Source organism: Halyomorpha halys, unplaced genomic scaffold (genome assembly GCF_000696795.3).
Source record: "Halyomorpha halys isolate HHAL.00 unplaced genomic scaffold, Hhal_1.1 Scaffold445.1, whole genome shotgun sequence".
NCBI classification, from domain to species: Eukaryota; Metazoa; Arthropoda; class Insecta; order Hemiptera; family Pentatomidae; genus Halyomorpha; species Halyomorpha halys.
Genome location: NW_027114133.1, coordinates 167,509 through 188,873, shown reverse-complemented (window position 1 = coordinate 188,873; position 21,365 = coordinate 167,509). Strand labels below are relative to the sequence as shown.

The following is a 21,365-nucleotide window of genomic DNA, read 5'->3' as shown; positions in this document are numbered from 1 at the left end:
TTATTTTTGGATATTTTTCCTGTGTATTTTCAATATCGTTTAATTAATTTATTTTAGCTTTCCGGAGGAATAGAATTTATTAAAATGTTTCGTGTTTACACGAGGTGTTCCTATAATTATTTTAAAATAATAACTTACCAAAAGCTATATTAAACTTTATAATTATTTTATTTTCTTTTTATTATTTCCGGGACAAAATTCCCTAGGTGCCGTAGTCATGAAATTTCTAATAAACATAATAGGAAACATAGTCATAAATATATATTTCCGTTGAAGAGGATGATATCATTATCCACAAATATGTATGAATACATAGGTAAAAGTAAATACATTATCGTTTGCAACTAGCATTTATTTATTAACATCTAGGTACAGTCATAAATATTGAATAATTGAATTATAACTATTTTCCTATTTCTGGGAGCTTTCAATGGCTGGAGTTTGATCTCTAAAAAAAAAAATAAAAAAATTATTAGTATTACTTTGGTAAATACACTTATTAGATATTAAATTAGATATTTTTTTTTTATGTACTAACATTAAAAAATAAATGAAGAGAAAAAGATTGGAGGTGCTTCATCAGAGCTAAGAACAAACAGCAAGATAACAACCATAATGAATAAAAGGAAATGCAGAATGACTAGGAAAATAATAAGATAAAAGATAAAGGTACATAAATAGTATTTAAGAAAATGTATTGTGTAATATCGTATGAATATTGAAACTATATGGGTATATAGTAACATTAAAATCCATTTTTTCCTTCTTCCTTACCTACTTTATTAAGTTACGTTCACAACTTCTAATTACTGTTATTTGCATTTATTATTACTCTTTAATAATGTCATTCTTTGAATTAAGTATAAATATGTTATACTTAAATATTTACATATTTAATTAATCCCATATAAATTTTCTTTATACTGTTTTTTTTAATATTTCTTTAATTTTAAATAATTTTCAATTTGTACATGTACTAATATTTACTTAGTTGTTTTTCGAATCTTTATTTATTACTACTGTGCAATACAGTTTCAATATTCTTTTAATACGCTGTGCATTTTCTTCAATACTATTTAGTTACCAATATTATCTGTTATCATCTCACATATCTCATTACTTTGTATTTTAATCAATTCATTTTGGTTCTTAACATGTTTTTTTTTTTTTAGCCGTGATGAAGATCTCAAATTCTGTTCGAAATCTTTTTTTTTACTAATTTGTGTTCTTAATTGACCGGTTCACGACCATTTAGTCCTCATGTATTATCCATGGTTAAATGTTAACTCAGCATGATAAACATGATTGTTGAAAAAGTATTTATGATAACTTTTATTGTTTTATTTCATTGATTCTAAAATTTAATGGATTTTACTAATGGATTATATATATGTATATTATCAGAGTGCCATATAAACATTTTTTTGATAAAAAAATACTTACGGTTTCAAAAGTGAGTTTGAAAGTGCACAGCAATACCTTCCACCACCACAGCAGTACCGGGTATTGGGGCAACATGTGGTTGTAGAACAGCAGTGGTAGCCATCATTACAATAAGTTGTTGTGCTGCACCATTGGACTGCAAAATAGTTTAAAGTATATTTGATGATACTATCATATGGATTATGTGAATTATATATTCACAAAGTTTAAGTTATTATTCAGTGTCCTCTATTTAAAAATTGACCTTATTTTGTACAATTTTGGATACGTTTCTCATTAACACATAATAGATACATAGTAGAAAATAGATATATTCACAATAGGTTTGGAACATTAGGCATAAAGATGATAGGTGCTCAAATATTTTCGCATTATTCTAAAAACTACAAATATCTTAATTTTACAGAATTACTGTTGTAGGTTTCACAAATATTACGATTTTTTTATAAATCCTACTTACCAAAGAAAACCCAACTTCGAGATAGTACAAGAAGAATTATAACATCTATCGATAAGATAAATCTTAATGAAATTACTTTGCGGAATCATAAATAATTAATGGAGTAGCATCAGTAGTAAAGATGATATCTACTCAAAAGCCATATCCTTTAAATCCTTTCTAGAAGCCAAGGATATTATGAGATTTGAACTGAAAATCTAAAAAACCAGCCTACCAACTTTATGACTTATTCTAATTTGAGACCTGAATGTGCGCAGTGAATGGGGGAGTTCCTCGCTGTCCAACCAAAAAAAATAGAGGGAACGAAATAAAACAAAATAAAAAATCAATAATTTTTTATTATAACTAACAGTGGCTTCCTGACATATTGTTTAAAAAATACAACTCTTTCCTGTGTTGATTTATTGTTTTTTTATGTTAAAATATTTGCATAGTTCACTAAATTGTAAAGAGCTCGCGCGGAATCGATCACTTCCCAATCATTATAAAGTTTGATCATAATAATAATACTAATTGAAATTAGATTTGACACTGATCGGTCAAAAGAGCCGACTGGGAAAAGTTTGTAATCTTGGTAAAAAAAAAATTATAAGAAGAAAAACGTAGCAACAGATACAGAGGAAAATATTTTTCTCTATCTAAGTATTCTTAATTATGCTCAGAATAATATTCCACAGAAGATAATTTTTTTAGGCTCAGCGAAATGAGAATTGCTGTATCACAATAAGATACCATTGATACGTCTTGCTTGACTGCAAGGCTAACCATTTGATGTCAAGGTTTCGATCCGCAGAAGATGAGGAATGAATCAGGAAATGAAATGAGTCTTAATGAAATGAAAGCATATTCTGTCTTAATTAAAAAAAATACCACTAAAGATTTATTTTCTAATTTGAACACTTAACACGTTCTTCTCTTTAAAATGTTGAGAGTACTATGGGACTATAATTTACAAAACTAAAGTTTTAAGGTAACGATAAAATATTGAAATTTATCTACCAAGTGTTCGAATGTAGCTAAAACAAATATTGTACTTACTACCGACTCCATTCTCCTCTTTTTCTGCTGCAAGGACTACTGCGGCAAGGCAGAGGAGAGCGGCTACGATGATTGATCGGACCATGGTTGCTTCGGTTTGGTCTTCCTCGCATTTGGCTACCTTTTATAGCAGCTTCGATGAGGTACTCGAGACCTTATCTTGAATCAAACCTTTTTTCGTGGAAGAAGAGGAAAAAAGAAATAAACAGAAAAATAATATTCTCCAATCTTCTTTAAATTTATAGGAAAAATTATATTTCATTGTTAAATTTTCTTAATGGTTCAGTATTAGCAGAAATGGTTAAACAGTTACATGATCAGCTGTCTTAAAGTGCCCTATTTAACAAATTTGCAATCATTTTTCTGCAATGACCCTCCGTCGCGACTCTTTGACCGACTGTCGCCGGAAATTGGGATAGACCATAAATGATTCAATTTCCAGCTTACTGGTCCCCTGATTTCTACTGATTTGAGTCTACTTTTCAAGACAGATATCTATAATTTATCTTTTAGGTTAGCCGCACGTCATGCTATTATTGTTCGGTCACAGAGTCATGTAACTAGATTGATTAATTGATTAATCTTATTTACCATTTGCTAGCTTTCAGGTTATGCAGAATTTTTCTATTTCAAAAAATCTAGTACGCTTGCGTAATCAGCATAAAAACGTTTTATTATTTTGTATGTTATCTCACATAAACTTATTAACTATTCTTTTTATAGTATTCATTCTGCTCTTTCAACTTTCAACATGTTTAATTACCTTTCCTTCACTTACACGTGATTCTTTTTTTTTTTTAATTTGAAGCTCTGATAAATTTAATTTTCTTCTCTCGTTGTTTTACTAAGAGTATATTATATTTTTATTTGTCTCATTTTTTTTTATTGACTTGCAGGTTTTAAAAGCGTCTATTCCATCAAAGATTTACAGTTAATTGTTAAATAAGGCAGATAAGTCTAAAAGAATCGTTCCTCTTGCGCATTACCTTCTTCACCAAAAGTTAAGAAGAAACAGTAATTTTGTTCATTACATCCGTTCCTCGTCATCATTTCCGTTCTGGTTGCCATTTAGAAAATATGCATTGCTATTAATGGATAGAGTTTATTTCGAAATACACCATGCTTCTTTAATATCCTTGTATAACCGTTTTATGATGTAACATAAATTGCGGGCCAAAGTTTTTCAGACTAAAACGTTGGTTAAGCCCCCAATTACCGGAGGGCTTAGGCCCATCTTCAGGTCAGGAGGGACCCTGGTTATTAGGATAAAGACATTAAGGAGAAAACTAATTCTCAACTTGGCTAACTGGAGCATTAGGCTTCCTGCTCCCTGGCTATTGTTTTTGCACCTTATGGTTATTGCTCGGAATATTCTGCCCTACGTCTTCCATATTTCTGTTGTAATTGCTCTTGTTGTATGCGGTTGTAGCTTGTGCATATATTATATTGAACATTATTATTATGAGACTGAAATTGAGTAAATTCCTTTGATGGTTCATTAAAAGATTTCATATTGAAAATAATCAATTTTTGTTTTTCAATACGATGAACATTTACACACGTACCTATTTACACTGAATTTTAACAATTTTTTTATATTTGTAATTTTTAATTATGGTAATTTATTCATTTTAAATCACTCCTGCTTCAACAATGAGTGCCATTCTTGAATGCCATATAACGAAGGTCGGGTAACAACGAACATAAATATTAGGTACAAATAAAAGATACAATTAACAATATTTATGTATATATTTTACCCTAAAAATAATCTTAGGAACTTTTGCAGTCATATTAATTAAAATCGTTGGTCATTTTTTTTAATAAAGATATAATTAAACTAAATTTGATCTAGAAATTGAATTCCAATATATTCCTACCAGAGTTCCGGTATCACTGGAAATACATTTGGATACCTCCACAAATATTAAACGGAAGGGCCGGTAAGTAATGTCGCTTTATTACATTATATTCAGACACAGAAATTTTTGAGGATAAATATTTTTAAGCAATGATGTAATCGCCCGCATTATCAATAAACTTTTGCAACCTGTGTGCATATTTTCTATTCTGGATCGATAGAAATCAATCAGTTGTTGAAAAAAATATATAGAGTTGACTTTATGGATATCATCCAAATTTGCAAATCTTTTACCGGTTAGAAAGTGTTGAAACGATTAGAATAAATATAAATCTGGTGATGCAACATCGAGTATGCTGGATGATTCACCTCCCCTACCCCAATTAATAAATTTTTTCCAGGGTTCGTCATGCGCAGTGCGGTCTTTATTATCATGTTTGAGAATAACGCCTTTTCTATTGACAATCGTTGACCACTTTTAAATGTATTCACACAATCCAATAGTTAACAGTAAAGGTCACTTACAGTTTGTCTAGGTTTCAACTCTTCAAAATTAATAAGAAAGCGAATACCTCAACGAACAGACAAAAGGCCCTTTTCAGGGCGTAAACCTGGCTTGGCAGTACTTCCTGGCGATTCGTTTGGAGAAAACTGCTGCCTATTGCATTTTGAATTATCCAGAGAATCCATCTCTCATCTCCTGTGATCAAACGATATAAAAAAAAGGTTCTTTGTTGTGCCGCTGAAGCATTAAGTTACATGTGGTGGATCCGTTGTCCACTTCGAATAGATTATGCACTTGCTCTGCTTACTCTATTTACTCACAGTGCGTACCAGAAAGTGTAACCCTTTACTTAGCGCCACGTAAAATTCAACCATATGTCTTTAGGCTCTTATTTTGTAGAAAATGCTTAAATTACGGCAATTTAAAGGAAAAATGCTGGGAAAAAAATTGTGGGGAAAATACTCACGAAACAAATGAGTGTGCTAACACAATTAAATGTTTTCATTGTAAACTACCGTATTTACCTACAGATAAGACCTGTCCAGAAAGAAAGCGACAAGAAAAAATAAAATAAATAATGGCAAAACACCCAGTAAATTACAATGAAGCCGGTAAATTCGTATCACCTATAACCGCATCAATTAGGTTTTCTCTCCTCGATTTTCTGGAACTACCACAAACAGAGACTTATTAATGTTGGCTCTGATTATCATATGATTCTCTACATTCATATTTTTTCTATAATCATTTATTGACGCAGTCATCTATTTATAGGCCTTCTCCAGGATCTTATTCCACCAAGGTTTTGGTCTGACAGAGGGGGATATATTCATCCTAAATCAAAGTTATTATATCTTGCATAAATTTTTTGTTTTTTGTTGGAAGAAAAGATTTATAAAAGGTGAACATCTCGCCGAGGAGAAGCCTGTATTAATGAATGTTCAATGAAATGTAAAGTTGGGGGAAAGTTTGCAGAACGGCAAAGTTTTTGTATTTAACAAAGACGACCCTACTTCATGAGGCTATTGGGTAAAAAGTAGTAAACTTTTTTCTATTAATTAAAAAATAAAATAAATTGACCACTTTTTTGTGCTAAACGAACAGAAGCATAATGATACTAGATATAGTCAAAATTAATATACATTTTTTTAAATTAATAACTTGTAGTTTTATTTCTTCTACTATTTGTTTTAGCACATCCAGCAGCAGCACTTGAGACAATATTATAACAATATCATAAAATTGGGGTTGAATTTCGTTACAATTTTTTTTTCCGTCCCGAGGACATTTGTTAAAGCTATACAAACCTCTAAAGCCCCATTAAATTAAATCAGAGGATTAAACATTAGTTTGTGTGTAGAGATGGTGCCTTGTGGTCTGAAAAGTGAATCATAACTTATTAGCCATAGTATTTTTAGGTAAACCAAACCCTCTGTCATAAAAATTAAACCACTAATGCATTTAATACAATTTTTATATTTTTAAATCATGATCCATTGTCCATTTACTATATGGTCTCCTTTCCTTCTCTGGACTTTATGATCTTTAATATAATACAGTCAAAAAGTGCCTCTACACGTTCGCCAAATTATAGCGAATTCGCGGATGCAAATGCTTGTAGTTGCCAGTTTTTGGGCTCAAATCAAAGAGCGCCTGTGTTTCATCTACACTTTTTTTGTTCAATTAGCATTGTTTTATAACTACTAATAGATAAATATTTGTGCTATTCCAGTTTTAGTTAGTTAAAGATTTTTCCCCAACCTTCGGGATTAGTAATTAACTCTAGTTTATGATTTTATATTTTAAAATTCCATTGATTGAATGTAAATACTTTGTTTCAAATTTGTAGCACGTGTGACAAACGCGTGTATCGAGCAAAAGTAACGTCGGTAACAGCGTACAGTGATTTAAATAACAACCATGTAAGTATCTTAAACAACGTAAAAATGTCAAGGGGCATTTAACAGTTTATGCAATTGATATTTGAAGCATTCAGGTGTCTGGAATTTGAAAAAAAAAATGATAATTTAAAGGAATCTGCAATATTTTAATTATTCGTCACATAATGATAACTACAAAGATGAATCAATGTATTTTGTGTTAGTTGCAGTATTTATAATCGTGTAAAACCGTTAGGGTAAGTTGGGTAGGTGGTATTCAGATCGATCTCTCTATCCTTTGGACCTTTTAAGTTATTAAACAACTTACGGTTCGATATATATATATATATAGTTACATTGAATTCTATTAATAAAGTAATAGTGACTGATCTAGAAATTATCTTTCGGGAGCTAAGAAAAATAAATCTTCACAATATATGCTATTTAAATTCCTGATAGTTTCCCGTATAATTAAAACTACGATTACCACTGATGATAAATAAAAAAAATTATTTAAAATGTAAAACCAATAAAACTGAAAGAATCTTGAGAAAACACTCACTCGACTGTGCATCATCATATGCACTGTCAAGAGGGCCGTCTTCAAAAAAGTAGGGTACCCCGGGCATCTTATAGTTTATGGGTTCACCACACTAAAGATAAGACCTCTGAACAACATTCGGGTATAAGCAACACGCTAATTTATATATTTTTTTAAATTTAATTTATTTATTGATATTTACAACTGTTAATAAATAAAGTTAATTTGAGGAAATCATAATGGTATGGTATAAGCATGTAGAGAAACTACCCAATGGTAGCACTCTAAAAACATTTTTACAATATAAGGTCTCGAGGCCATTTTCTTTTCAGACGCCTCGGAGGATTGTCTGAAATAAAAGAGGAAGCAAGATTAGAAACTAATGGGTTTGAGTGGTTAGGGAGTTTGTAATGGAAGGATTGATATCTGCTTCGGGCTAGTTCGGTTACAAATGGAACATTAAGGTCTTTGTGGATGATTTTATTTGTAACAAAGTATGGAGCATTTAGGATTTTACGAAGGATTTTGGATTGTAAGGATTGGATACGAGAGGAATTCGAAGGTTTAGTGGAGCCCCAAAGCTCAACGCCGTATGTCCAGATTGGCCATATAATGTTCAAGTAAATGGGTCTTTTGTAATGAATTGGAAGTTTGGGCCGTTTGTCTAGTAAGTGCTGTAATAGTCGAAATCGACGCGCAGTTTCCTGTCTTTTCAGTCTTGTGTGAGGATTCCAGGTTAGTCGTTTGTCCAGATGTAGTCCAAGGTAGCGGATCTGTTCAACAGGGGTAAGGGCATTATTGAAGTATACTGTAGGGAAGTCAGTAGGTTTCTAATTTATATAAATAATTTTTTTTATATTTCTAATATGTATATATATGTACTATATGCATATCTAATATGTATATATTTCTAATATATATATAATATGTATATATATATATACACACACACACACACTATATTTGAATATTAATATAATACATTTGAATAGCTTATATATAAGTTGAAATTTATTTTGCATAATTTTCATAGAATTAATTGCATTCCTTGCCCTGGTATTAATTGTATAATTTTTTTTAGAAATTGTTTTGGTGTGATTTTAAACCCTCAAATCACTTTCCTGTTTATATATTCGAGAAAAAATTTACATTATTCTACAGAAAAATTTGGACATTTCAAGTAAAACCAGTTTTTGGATTTGGACTTAAGTCCGATGTACAATAAGCTGGTAAAGTATTAAAATTTTGAGTCTGGGTTAAATATTTCGTCTCTCACTGTGCTATGAGCGGGAAAAGAAGAAATCATTAATGCATGTCTTTTCATTCAAAAACAATAGTTCTGGGTTATTAAACACAATTAAATTCCAGTGGATTTGCTTTGGTCGACAGCCTTTCTCTATTTTTTTTAAAATGAAATTCATCACATACCTTAATCTGTAAAAGTAATCTTCAAGTACGCCAATTTTATCTATAGGCTTAGCTTTTTTACAGTTTGATCGCATGGTCTTACTCTCATGAAATATATAGGAAGAGAATTCTCCTTACGTCAGCAAGGAATTCCTTCCATTCTCAACTCTAGTGTCTAATACTCCACTCCAATATCTAATACCAGTCTAACATTCACGCGTTTAATTGCTAGTCGTAAGGTGCCCTGGCACAGTCCTCTTATTAAACAGGTGTTACTGCTTGGATATGTTTCTCAAGGATCCTCCAGCTTTCCAGGTTCCTAATGAGACTCTTATGGTTTGTAAAACATGTAACTATTTGGCCGAAATGATCCTGTACAGTTTATTATATGTGACTCTCTTTCTGCTCTAGGAATTATTAATAATGGGGTGCTAAAGCCAAACAAAAGGAATGTTTGACATGTCTAGGAAGGGTTTATACCCGCTTCTGATCCTTCGTCAAAAACTGTCGTACACTAGTGTTAATAGCTCTGATTCGGGACCCATGTGGAAAAACTATTTTCTAATGTATTAGTATTTGCGTGTTTTTAATACAAGTAATCAGTGTTTATGGGAAGGTTAATATAACTTGTACAGCTTTCTAAAATTCATTAAAAACACCTGGGGATCACTAAAACACAAGAATAAAATTATTGAAAAAAAAAATTCTCGTAAAGAATGTTTCATTTTTCAAACGTATGTTTTTTTTCCTCTAAATAAAATTAGAGCAAAACAATAAAAAATACTTCATTACAAAGATTTTTATTCAACATAAGTCGTGATACAATTTATGTGTATATGTATCTAAAGTGATTTTAAAATACTGAAATTTAGAAAATTTAGAAAAATATATATCGAGGGACGTAGGGATCTAATCATTAGTACAAAGTCATCCATAATTACATAATCGGAAATCAAATCTAAGAAAGATTATATTATTAAGTAAATTACAACGGCGCTTATTCATCCCTATTCCGTCAGTCTACTGGTGTACCTCAGGGTAGTATCCCTGGTCCTATCCTTTATAAAGTTTTCACAGCTGACATTCCAACCCATCCTAACACAATCCTCACCACGTATGCCGATGACACATGTCTATTGTCAGTGAACAATGATCCTTACATTGTATCCCAAACCCTCCAATCCCACATCACCACCCTTGAAGAATTGTGCCAAAACTGGAGGATTAAAATAAATTCCAATAAATCCCACCAAATCATATTTACCCTTCGACGTAAACCCATTACCTCTTCCCCTACAATATCCTTTAATAATACTCCACTTATTCCTGTCGAACAGATCCGTTACTTAGGACTACATCTCGACAAACGACTGACATGGAATCCTCATACAAGACTAAAAAGACAAGAAACTGCTCGTAGATTCCGACTATTGCAACATTTACTAAACAAACGGTCTAAATTGCCAATCCATTACAAAAGACTGATCTACATGACTATTATAAGGCCTATCTGGACATACGGAGTTGAGCTTTGGGGATTCCTACAGAATCCAATCCTTACAGTCCAAAATCCTTCGTAAAATCCTTAATGCTCCTTACTTTGTCACAAATCAAGTCATCCATCAGGACCTAAATATTCCATATGTTGCCGATTTGGCCAGAACCAGAGACTGTTCCTTCCATAATAAACTTCTCAACAACCCAAATCCACTTGTTTCTAACCTGGCTTCTCCTTCATTACCTAATAATCCACCTAGGCATCTGAAAATAAGATGGCCTCGGGATCTTCTTCTCTAGAAATATAATTGGAGTTCTATCCGTGGGTAGATTCTCCACATGTTTTTATCATGTTACTATGTCACCTACAGCAAATTTACTTGTTGTATATATGTGTATATAGTTTTAAATATCAATAAATAAATTATAAAAAAAAATCTAAGAAAGTGAATAATGATTAAAACAAGTATTTCCTTTTTAATCACAGATAGAATATGAAAATGTTTGAGATCTCCATTACCTTTATATATGAGAAGAGTGACTATAGCATTAGAAGTTCCTGACAAGTTTTTTTAAGTGAAATAATACTAGATAATACATGATTACTTTCTGGCTTTTCACGACCTGTAATAACGAAATAAAAAAAACTTTTAAATTGATTCGATGAAGTATAAAATATTAACTGGTTGATAAGAATAATGTTTCAAATATTTCATAAACCTTGCCGAGGATTTATTATTTTACATTCACGTTCTAATATATTTAAATATTCTACGTTAAATCGTAGTTAATTATTCTATGAAATTAACAAGGTTTTATTGCAGTAATTCATAAAGTCTTTCATATAACACGGTAAATGTTTTAACTAATTATTGCATGATGGTATTTTAATTGTGAGGTGATCACAAATCTAATAGTGATTGTGCACCTCAGATCAACTGTTCTACCATTTCAATAATATTTATTTTTCTAAACGTTATTACTGTGTGGAAAAATCTTTATTACTCATGCAACGAACGGATCAAAAATCATGTAAATTGTTTGTATATAATAAATTAATTTGTGGTGGATTTGGTTGTTTTCTATTAATATTCGTTATTAGTTTCATACTCCTTAATATTAGTCATCAATGACTTCGTAAATGTTAACATGAAAAACTTTCAGTTATTAACATAGTGTTGGTATAGTTTCAGTAGGAGTATTGTACTGAGATAAATTAATATATCCGATGGACATACATTACGTAAATCATGATATAGTGTATATGATAATAGATCGTCCTATCACTCCCTCACCTATGACACAGTAGGAGGCGATAGCTCATTTCCTCTTGCGCTATATAAAACGATAATATATCATGGTTATTACCACCTAAACGTAACCTAAAAGTTAAAATTTACAACTACATTTGAAGATAAAGGTAATACAACATGACTAGTTTTTTTAGGTAGTGAGACCTAAAATAAAGGTAGGAATTTCGAGGTGGTGAGAATTTTTAATTTATTTTTTGATGATCCCACGAAATTATTTTTGACCTTCATTCCCTTGCCAGAATTTATTTGTAAAATTTGCTCCTTTTATTATAATACACATCATCTTTGTTAACTATAACAAGAGGAGAAATGCTTTATTTGGCCATGATGCCCAGATGCATTGGGTTGCTATAACACACGGCGTGCCCATCAATCCTTAATTGGACTTATATACAATACAATATATATTTTTTTTTTAGTTTTACTAACAATTATCATCAATACACTAAATAAAATACACTTACATACTTTTTCTTAACAAAAAATTAATTTTCTTTTTTTTTCTCCCTTTTTATATTTCCTTCCAATATACATATATTAATTTACCTCCTTTTCACACAAAGCCAAATAACAATTTAACAATTACATCCAATTCAACATTCTCCGTGTTTCTTTCATACCTCTACTCTCCAGTGGTCCGCAAAAGCATTTTGATCAATTTAGCAAGTCTACAATAATCATGAATAGACAGCAACAAAACAACCGTAGCAGTATAACAGTTTAAAAAAAAAAACAAAAAACAATTTAATAAATTTAAAAAAGAACTAGTACATAAATGTTTTAAAAATATGAATAAATAAAAAAAAAACTCTTAATTAAAAACAATGCCTAACCATGGTTTGGGGGGGGGTCATAGTTTTTCATTTTGTGGGGCCACCACTCAATGAAAAAAGTCAACCTGAGGCGTTGACTTTTTTCATTGAGTGGTGGCCGGATTCGAACCGGCACCGCCAATAGACTTCATATTAGTAAGACTATGACGAAACCAGCTATGGGCAGCCCTTTTAAAAAAAACTTTATTAAAGGGATTTAAATATAGTTAAATATTATCTAAATAAAGTTATCCAGTTGTATGATGAAATTTTCATTTTTATCATCCCTCTGCGACATAATGGTAAAAGAAACACCTTGATTCTCAAAGTTATTCTTAATTTTTTAGAGTGTAAAAGCTACAAAACGCTAATACCAATTCTGAATAGCTACTAATTTATCATTGAAACCAGTCGTTTTACCCCAATATATTTCTGGTTGGAATTATTGAAGACTCTTGGCATTGAACCTGTATTGTCATTACCAATATGGCATCAGGTATGTAAATATTTTGTTATCTTCCTTTTTTTATGTCTTTGTTGGGTCTAAATTTCAATAAAAATGTGGATCATGGCTATTATTTACTATATTACTGTGAATACTCAAAAGACATATATTTAGTAGCAGTGCATTCGTTTGGTATGAAGTGTGAATTTAGTGTTTTATTTACCTTTTTCGTTCCGTAATTAGAGCAAAAAAAATGTAAATAATAGTAGAAATTTAAGTTCTGAACACCTTCAAAATTAATTATAAAGAACAATATTTTAGCAACAGATAAATTCTTATTTATTTTAAGATTATACAGTAGTGCCAATGAAGGTATACTAGAGTGGCTGAAGACATCCATTTAATTCTTTATGCACTTTCAATGTTGTTACCTGTAGGTTTATAAGATCTATATGCAGTTTGAGTATTGATAATTGGTAATTATTCAATATTTTTCTAAAATTTGAAAATAAAAGATGTTCATAATCGTACCCTAAATGATACTTGCAACCGAAATCTCACTGGCAGAGATCTTTGGAGGTGCTGATTAAATAAATCCTTTTACGGTGTTAGAATGGGGAAAAGGATCGTTAATCCAATCTCAGTAAGATTATTAGCGGAAGTAGAAGAGGTTGGATTACACTTTTGTTTATGGAATCTTCTTTAACCTTGATGAGATGTGTTGCCGCAATAGCATTCGTTTTGGACTTGGTAACACTCAACAGTGAAGGAGGTATAATCTAAGCAGCCAGTAAAGAGGATCAATTAGCATGAATCAACACGTAGTTCCTTGGATTGCTGGAGTGCTACGTTATCAAGTGTTTATTAAAACTCTATTGTGAAAATGTTTTTTTTTCTTTAAAGATTATTTATAGTTCATCAAACATTGCATCATTTGTATTAGTTGAAACATGTCCCACTTCAATAAGTACTCTGTACTTTTCCAAAAGCTTATTTGTAGTAAAGCAGCTTAAGCAGCTTTATTTAATCAAACCATAAGGGATTATATATATAATATATATATTATATATTCCGTAAAACTTAAATACATATATGCGGGTTAACAGCAATCCTGACCATCTTCTTATACATAAGGGGTATTGTTACAAAAAAGTATAAATGTAAGTTCTTTTCAGAATTTACATAATTGTTAATTTTCAAAAATATGAAACTACTTCAAACAAGCTGAAAAAAAATTAATACAATCTCTTAAACACTTTGGTGTAAAATTTAATGTTCATAAAAACAATTATTTTATTTTTTAATAAAATAAATCAATGTGAAAGAAGCTACGAGAGAATAATGCTTCTTTCATGTATTTCTCTGGATAGGTAGAAGGTTTAGTAAATGTTAACAAAGAAAATTTTTACTTTATACTACATAACACAACACATTTACTTTATACTAATGTAATACAAAATGTGAATGATTTATGTTGTAAATAAATATATTGTAGGATAATGTATTCTCGTGAAAATTGAGAAATAGACAAAAACATTTAATTTTTTATCGTTCTAAGTATTTTGTTGAAAACTCCTTCCTGTTAGCTTTATTTTGTGCATTTATTCATCGATGTTCAGGTCTTTTCCCAATCTTCTCAACCAATCTAAAATTTCTCTTACCAGTTTATAAAATTAATACCTTTTTTAAAGAGTCAATATGTCTTTTTAAATACATAATCACTACACTTTCATTTTTCTATAAATATTAATATATAATAATTATTTCTTCCTTAGTTAAAACATTTGTATAACGTACACTACTTGAATTTTGTTTACTTGAATTTCACTATCCACGTTGTTTCTTTAGTAAACAATCGAAGTCTTAATTTTAGCACTCCCAATCAAGATTCATCAGCATGTCATGATTTTCCTCCCCTCGAATTTAGTAAAGAGGGCATAATCGTTATTGACAGAACCGTGACAATACACGATACTTTATAAAATTTCCGCACTTTACTTTCCAAACGTCTTATAGAAATTGACATTGTGCATGTATTCATCTATAAGAAAAAATTTGTAAAAATACTTTTAAAATGGGTCTGAAGCTGGCTGTTTGAACATTTACGTTTCAGCGGACATGCACCCTACCATAACCCTCCTAAATTTTTTAAACGTAAAAAAAATAGTGTAATAATAAAATTCTTTGCGAATTCAGTTGACAATTTTAAGATAAAGTTTCCATATACGAAACCCAAGATTGGTTGAATTAGTCAAAGAAGAATGTAATTTATCCCGTATTTTTTTTAAAATACTGAACCGGTATCGAATAAACTGTGCCTACAAGCTTACGGATCTCTTATGATATTTGATATTAATAAAGATACTTGGCATTCTCATTCCCAAATTGTTTTTTTTTTCCATACATTATTATAACTCATAATAATAAAAAAAAAAGTAAAGGGTTCTTTATATAAAAAACAAGTTTTAAAAAGAATAAGTAATAGAATTAGAAAGAAATAAGACATCAAACATTGTTGTGAATAGAGAGAACTGACAGGTTCTCCCTGTGATATCTTTATTCGAATCCTGAGTGGCAGCAAGATTTATGTCTGGCCCGGCTGCGAAAAACTGTTTCGAGTAAGCATATGTTGACAGCGATATTTGTACTTTTTTCAAAAGGGAATTCATTAAGTTATTTTTCTCTATTCTCAGCCTTAGTCATATTTTAAAAATAATTTGGCGTACATTCAAAACATAAATGTACCAATATTTTTCCTGTTTAATTAAAAGTGAATTATATTTATTAAAATTTTCAGTGGAAAAAAAAATGGAATATTTGAGAAATATTACCTCTTCTATATTTACATTATCTATAAAGAGGCTTAGAGTTATGTTGTGAAATAAAAATTATTGATATAGCAATATTCTTAATAAGACAATATTGACCGTTTTATCATTGCATGGATTTAGGGGGTAAACAGTTTTTGTTCTTTATGCTACTAAATGTCTACGATTTCGGAACAATTATTTATTTTTTCAGAAAAAAAATATTTCAACTATAATAATAATGATAGGAATAACAATAAAATTATCAATTTTAAGAGTTAAAAATTAAATCATAGCTTCAGAAACTATATGAAGTGAGAATTCATACAATGTATTTTTTTCTTTCTGTGTGTTATCATTTATGATAAAAGTTTTTTTTAAATAACTTTGACTGAAAGATAGGTAGAAAATCACGTAATTTTAACTTATTAGCGTCCTTTCTTCTACTTAATTTTTTGTTTGACCAAATTTTAATTTTATTGATTTAGTGAGTTTAATTAATACAACCTTGTTTTCGTTATACTAATAACTATTATAAATTTGTATATGTCCAGTCACGGATTGATCAGTATGCTGTGTAATGTAGCAACCCGATGTATTTGGGCAGCATGATTGAATAAATTTCTTTCTCTGTGTGTAATCAATGCCCGATAATTCATATATTTAATTTCTAAATAAAAGTAATAAAATACAACTCATTTATACTCGATACAACAATATAACCTATTTGTAATATCTTACAAGATTTGGTGAAATCATTTTTTCGAAAAAAAAAAAAAAAAAATCATTTTCTCATTACTTGAAGATAAGACTGAAGGAAATTACCCGTAGTAAATTGCAATTATTTTCCAAGCGGTTATTAAGTCTCATTAAGTGATTAAAAAAATCCTTTGGTAAATGAGGAGCCTCTTAGCCTCTGAGGTAACGAGATAAGAAAGTCCGTTGCAAGTCATTAAAAGCTCGTGGTAATGATCATCTATTTCTTGAATTTTTGTTCTTAGCACTGAAATAAATTTATATTTTCAGATTAAATGGCAAACTTAAAGATATATATATAAACTAATATTAAAAGGAAAACTTGTTATGCTATTGAATACTTTAACCCATAATATTTATTTTAACTTACATTAGTGTCAAATGTCTTTCGTCATCATAATGTTTTATGAAAAAAAAATTGTGCTTTTAAAATTGTTTCCAATCATAACTATTTATGATTTGTTTTCAAGTTTGAAGCTGAAATATTGTAAACTTGTGAATTCCATGAATTAAATTATTCGACATAAATTTAAGACATGACTCATCTAAACTCTTCCTAAACCTATTTTTGTTTGGTTTTTTCATATGAGTTAGCTAATTAATTTATTAATTTAAAAATATTGTTCTAATCCAATTAACTATTCTGTATATTCCAAAAACAATTTCGTAAACATTTCCGTATGAATTTGAAAGAATAACCTCAAGGCTGCCTTTAAATCTTTAAATGATCAATTAAATATAAAAATGAATTAATTTATTTTACTATTATTAATTAACTAAATATAGATTTGTCTGAGACGGAAGAATAGATGAACAAGCTATGAACGGTATAATTCCCTCCTTTAACATTAAACATATTAAGAAGCATATTTATTGATTAAAATAATAAATATAAATAAAAATAAAATATTTCACTAATTCCTAGAGAACTAACTTTAATATTGAAAACTTTAGAGTTGATATTCATCGGATATTTGTCTACATACATACTGTTATTTATTTTTTGTGATATAATAAAATAATGTAGTTGTGAAAATAATAAACAGAAAACAATTAAACAAAACTTCATTTATTATATTTAATAAAAAGATGAACGAACTAAGTTATGATATTTATCTGAATCATAACTGACAGTTTTATATATTTTTTCAAATGTATAGTTTATATGAATAAATTTGCTTTTTAATGTCTTCAATGCCAGAATTGTAAATTTTACTAATCATTGCTAGTAACTTATTGTCAATTTATTCCTCTGTCTCAGACAAACAAGTCCCATAGTCCTCATTAAGGTGCTACTAAGTTGCCTTCCATGCTGAAACCGAACAAATAGCAATAAATACAATGAAAGAAAACATACCATCATAGCACCCATTCTCTAGGATTATTAGTTATTAAATTTAAGTCGTAACTTTAATTAATTTAATACTTTCAAGTTTAATCTGCCCTATATGTGTGTTTTTTTTACGAGAGTCCGTGGAAATCTTCAGAGGCTCGTACCTATCCGTGTGTGGGATTTTTACCCATTAAAACCACCGCCCTTCACCTGTTAATTCCTCTCCACGGAACCGCCGCTAGGCATTACTTCATGGAGGGAAATGGCTGAGTGCCGCCTCGCTTTCTTCGAGTGGTTTTCAGATTTCCATGCTAGTCACGTCTTCTAGTTCTCTCTTCCTCTCTCAACCTCTTGAGGACGACTGTGGTGAATTTCTTCACTGCGTTCCAGTGCTGATCTGAGAGTAACATATAGCTCACCACGTTTTCTGGTGTGATGCGTCCTCCACACATTCTCTCCAATTCACGTCTTTCTGCCGCAAAGCGAATGAAAGTAAAAAACACGTGCTCCGCGGTTTCCTCGACAGTTTGACATCCAGGGCATTCTGCGGTGTTGTCCAGTTTGAAGCGGTACTGGTAGGCTCTAAAGCATCCATCTCCGGTCAATATTTGGGTTATGTAAAAATCCACCTCACCATGCTGGCGACCATACCACGTGCCGATATATGTTAACCTGCGAGTCCACCATCTGGAATTTACAGCCTCCGAACGCTGCTGCTCTGGTCGATGGTTATTTTTTGCTCTTCTCGTAACCATCGCTTTTTTCCAAATCGGGGCTTTATATAATATAATGAAGGGAACAACAGTACCAAGGAGCTTTCGGCTACTTTCTTTGGGACCTCCAACGTTTGGCATAAGGCGTGACAAAAGAGATGCTACTTTAGCAGATTTGGCGCTGATATACTCCGTGTGAACATTAAAGCGGAGACGTTCATCGATCATGACTCATCGATCATGGTATTTTAAGCAAGACTGAGAACGTATTTCGTGCCTACCAACCGTGACAGTGATAGACTCAGTCTGCTTCCTGCTACCAACCTCGGACCGTAGCAACAGCCTGGTTTGCGATGAGGGTAACTTCTTCCAGGTACTTCGCAGCCACTACAACTACTACGTCATCTGCGAATCCCACAGCTGTGGCTCCCTCCGGCATTGTCAATTTGAAGATTGCGTCGTATATGACGTTCCATAGTAGAGGCCCTAATACCGATCTCTGTGGGGCACCACCAGTCACCTTGTATCTCCTTTGGCCATTATATACCATATATCTTTGAAGTAGTCTGTAAGAACTCTCATGAGATAGGGTGGCACCGCCATAGTCCGTAGGGCATCTATTATACAGGTCCATCTTGCAGTGTTAAAAGCATTCTTAACGTCTAGATTGATGATTGCTGCATATCACTTAGCACCTCTCCTCTACCTTGCTCCTGCAATTGCTGTGCGGGCTATTTCGACTACCAATCCAACAGCATCTATCGTGGATCGCTCTTTACGAAATCCGTATTGAGGCCGCGAGAGGTCTTTAACTCCCTCCGTGAACTCTTGTCGCATGAGGAAAAGGATTTAAACACTCGTGTGTTGTAAATACTCGGTCTACTTTTTGAAATTTAAAAAAAAAATGTCTATTCGCACAGTCATCGTACCTTGTAGATGTGTGCTATTTTTATTCTGTATTAAAATTGAATATGTACTGTCAATATACATTTGTGCGCATAGCCAGTGAATTCAGTTCCTACTGATCCCACCACAGGAATAAATGTATTCTTATATATAATGTGTATATAAAGAATATATGTACTAATGTTTTTCCTTATACTTATGTTCAGTTCTAAGTAATGTTCACGATAAGGTTTTGTGATTAAAGAGTACTCGAAAATTCACAGTATTTTCAATATGGCTATTTGTGTTTTATCTTCGCAGTTTAATAATCAATTAAAAGATGACTCACAGTTCTTATTTCTTAAGTATTTAATCGGTTGTTTTTGATCATTATGTTACGTTGAAATATTCTAGAGGATATTAAATATTATTCCATTGCTTAATGTCTGAAAAATTATTTCATTAGGTTTTTATCGGATGTGAACGTGTTTTATGTTTAATGTGCAGATTGAAGGATTCTCCCTGCTTACCTCATGCCTCGTTGCAGCCAGACAACTGCGCCCAGAGCGGACGCTCTCGTCTCCCGAAGATTCGTCGCTGGTGTAGTGCCTTCTACTTCTCTCTCCGGTTCGTCTCCCGCTCCAGTCCTGGTTATTGACCTCCATCGGCTCTGGCTGTGGTTCCCTCCTGGTTGGTCGGTGCGTGCGCCTCCGGCACTCTCTTGCGACATGCCCCTGCCTGCCACACTCGTAGCACCTTGTGAGCTTACATTGCGATGCAATGTGACCTGTGCGGTTCCACTCGTAACAGCGCCTCTCTGATCTCCGCCTCCAATCATCTGGTCCCTTGCTTGGTCGTTTTTCAAAATTCGTATTGCGGTTAATCCGCCTTGTCGGGCTGCGTTGACGTCTTCTCGGTGATCTGACTTCAGTCCAATCCGCCTCCGGTTTCCGAAACGGGCTTCATTACGCTCGCTTGCATCCACCAGCTCGTGGGCACATTCTATGAAGCCGCGATCCCTAGGTAATGATCCTGGTCGATCGAGATAGTGGTTCAATTGGACCTTCAATATTCCTCTTAGAAACTCCATTTTTTGAGCACCCTCTGTTGGACCGCATGTTTCCAGCATCTTCTCCATCAGCCTATTATGTAAGAGCAGGAGCTTCTCCGCGAACTCGCCCTTTGATTGGCCTTGGACTCTCCGTTCTTTAAATAGGTAAAATACATCTTCTTCTGGGGTCCACCTGGCTCCGCCATACAACTTCTTGAGCCGCGTCTTTAGCGTTTCCCAGGGAAGCGTCGAGTCACCTTGTATGGCGTTCAGGACTCGCCGAGAAGTCCGACCCACCAGCGAGGCCTCCAGTAGTTTCACATCGGAGTCCAGTAGCGTGTCAGTTTCCTTTCTCGCGGTTATCAAAGCTTTAATTTGATCACCGCTCTTTATGAAGTGTTCTAGGTCACCTACTGTCCCCGTGAAGGGTTCAAGTTGGCTGATCACCTCATGTATGAACGCCGAACTTTGTGTCCTTATCTTAAGCAGTTCGATCTGCGTATTTTCTGTTGCTTTTGACAGTTCGGCTTCCAGCTTCTGTCGCTCAACGGTCGACTGAGCCAACTGATATTCTAATTTTTTTAGTTCCTCAGCCGGGTTCACCATTATACTTGCTAA

The 21,365-nt window shown here is 32.2% G+C and overlaps 2 protein-coding genes across 3 annotated transcripts in view; one reads left to right on the top strand and one right to left on the bottom strand.

The window, feature by feature from the left end:
- The window catches only part of LOC106682819 (lachesin), a 522,354-nt gene that overhangs the window by 357,759 nt on the left and 143,230 nt on the right, over positions 1-21,365 (top strand). The window lies entirely within an intron of this gene.
- LOC106682822 (uncharacterized) lies at positions 332-3,095 on the bottom strand. The gene is made up of 3 exons (XM_014423889.2): positions 2,942-3,095; positions 1,444-1,579; positions 332-448 (listed from the first exon to the last, which is right to left on the bottom strand). The coding sequence occupies exons 1-3, from the start codon at positions 3,024-3,026 to the stop codon at positions 412-414; spliced, it is 258 nt and encodes an 85-aa protein (XP_014279375.1). The 5' UTR covers positions 3,027-3,095; the 3' UTR covers positions 332-411.

Excerpts from the sequence above, each read along its gene's own strand:
- LOC106682822 (XM_014423889.2), bottom strand. The coding sequence starts at position 3,026 with ATGGTCCGATCAATCATCGTAGCCGCTCTCCTCTGCCTTGCCGCAGTA. Across the intron at positions 1,580-2,941 it reads AGAGGAGAATGGAGTCGGTA|TCCAATGGTGCAGCACAACA; the intron begins GTAAGTACAATA and ends ACTATTTTGCAG. Across the intron at positions 449-1,443 it reads TCAAACTCACTTTTGAAACC|AGATCAAACTCCAGCCATTG; the intron begins GTAAGTATTTTT and ends TTTTTTTTTTAG.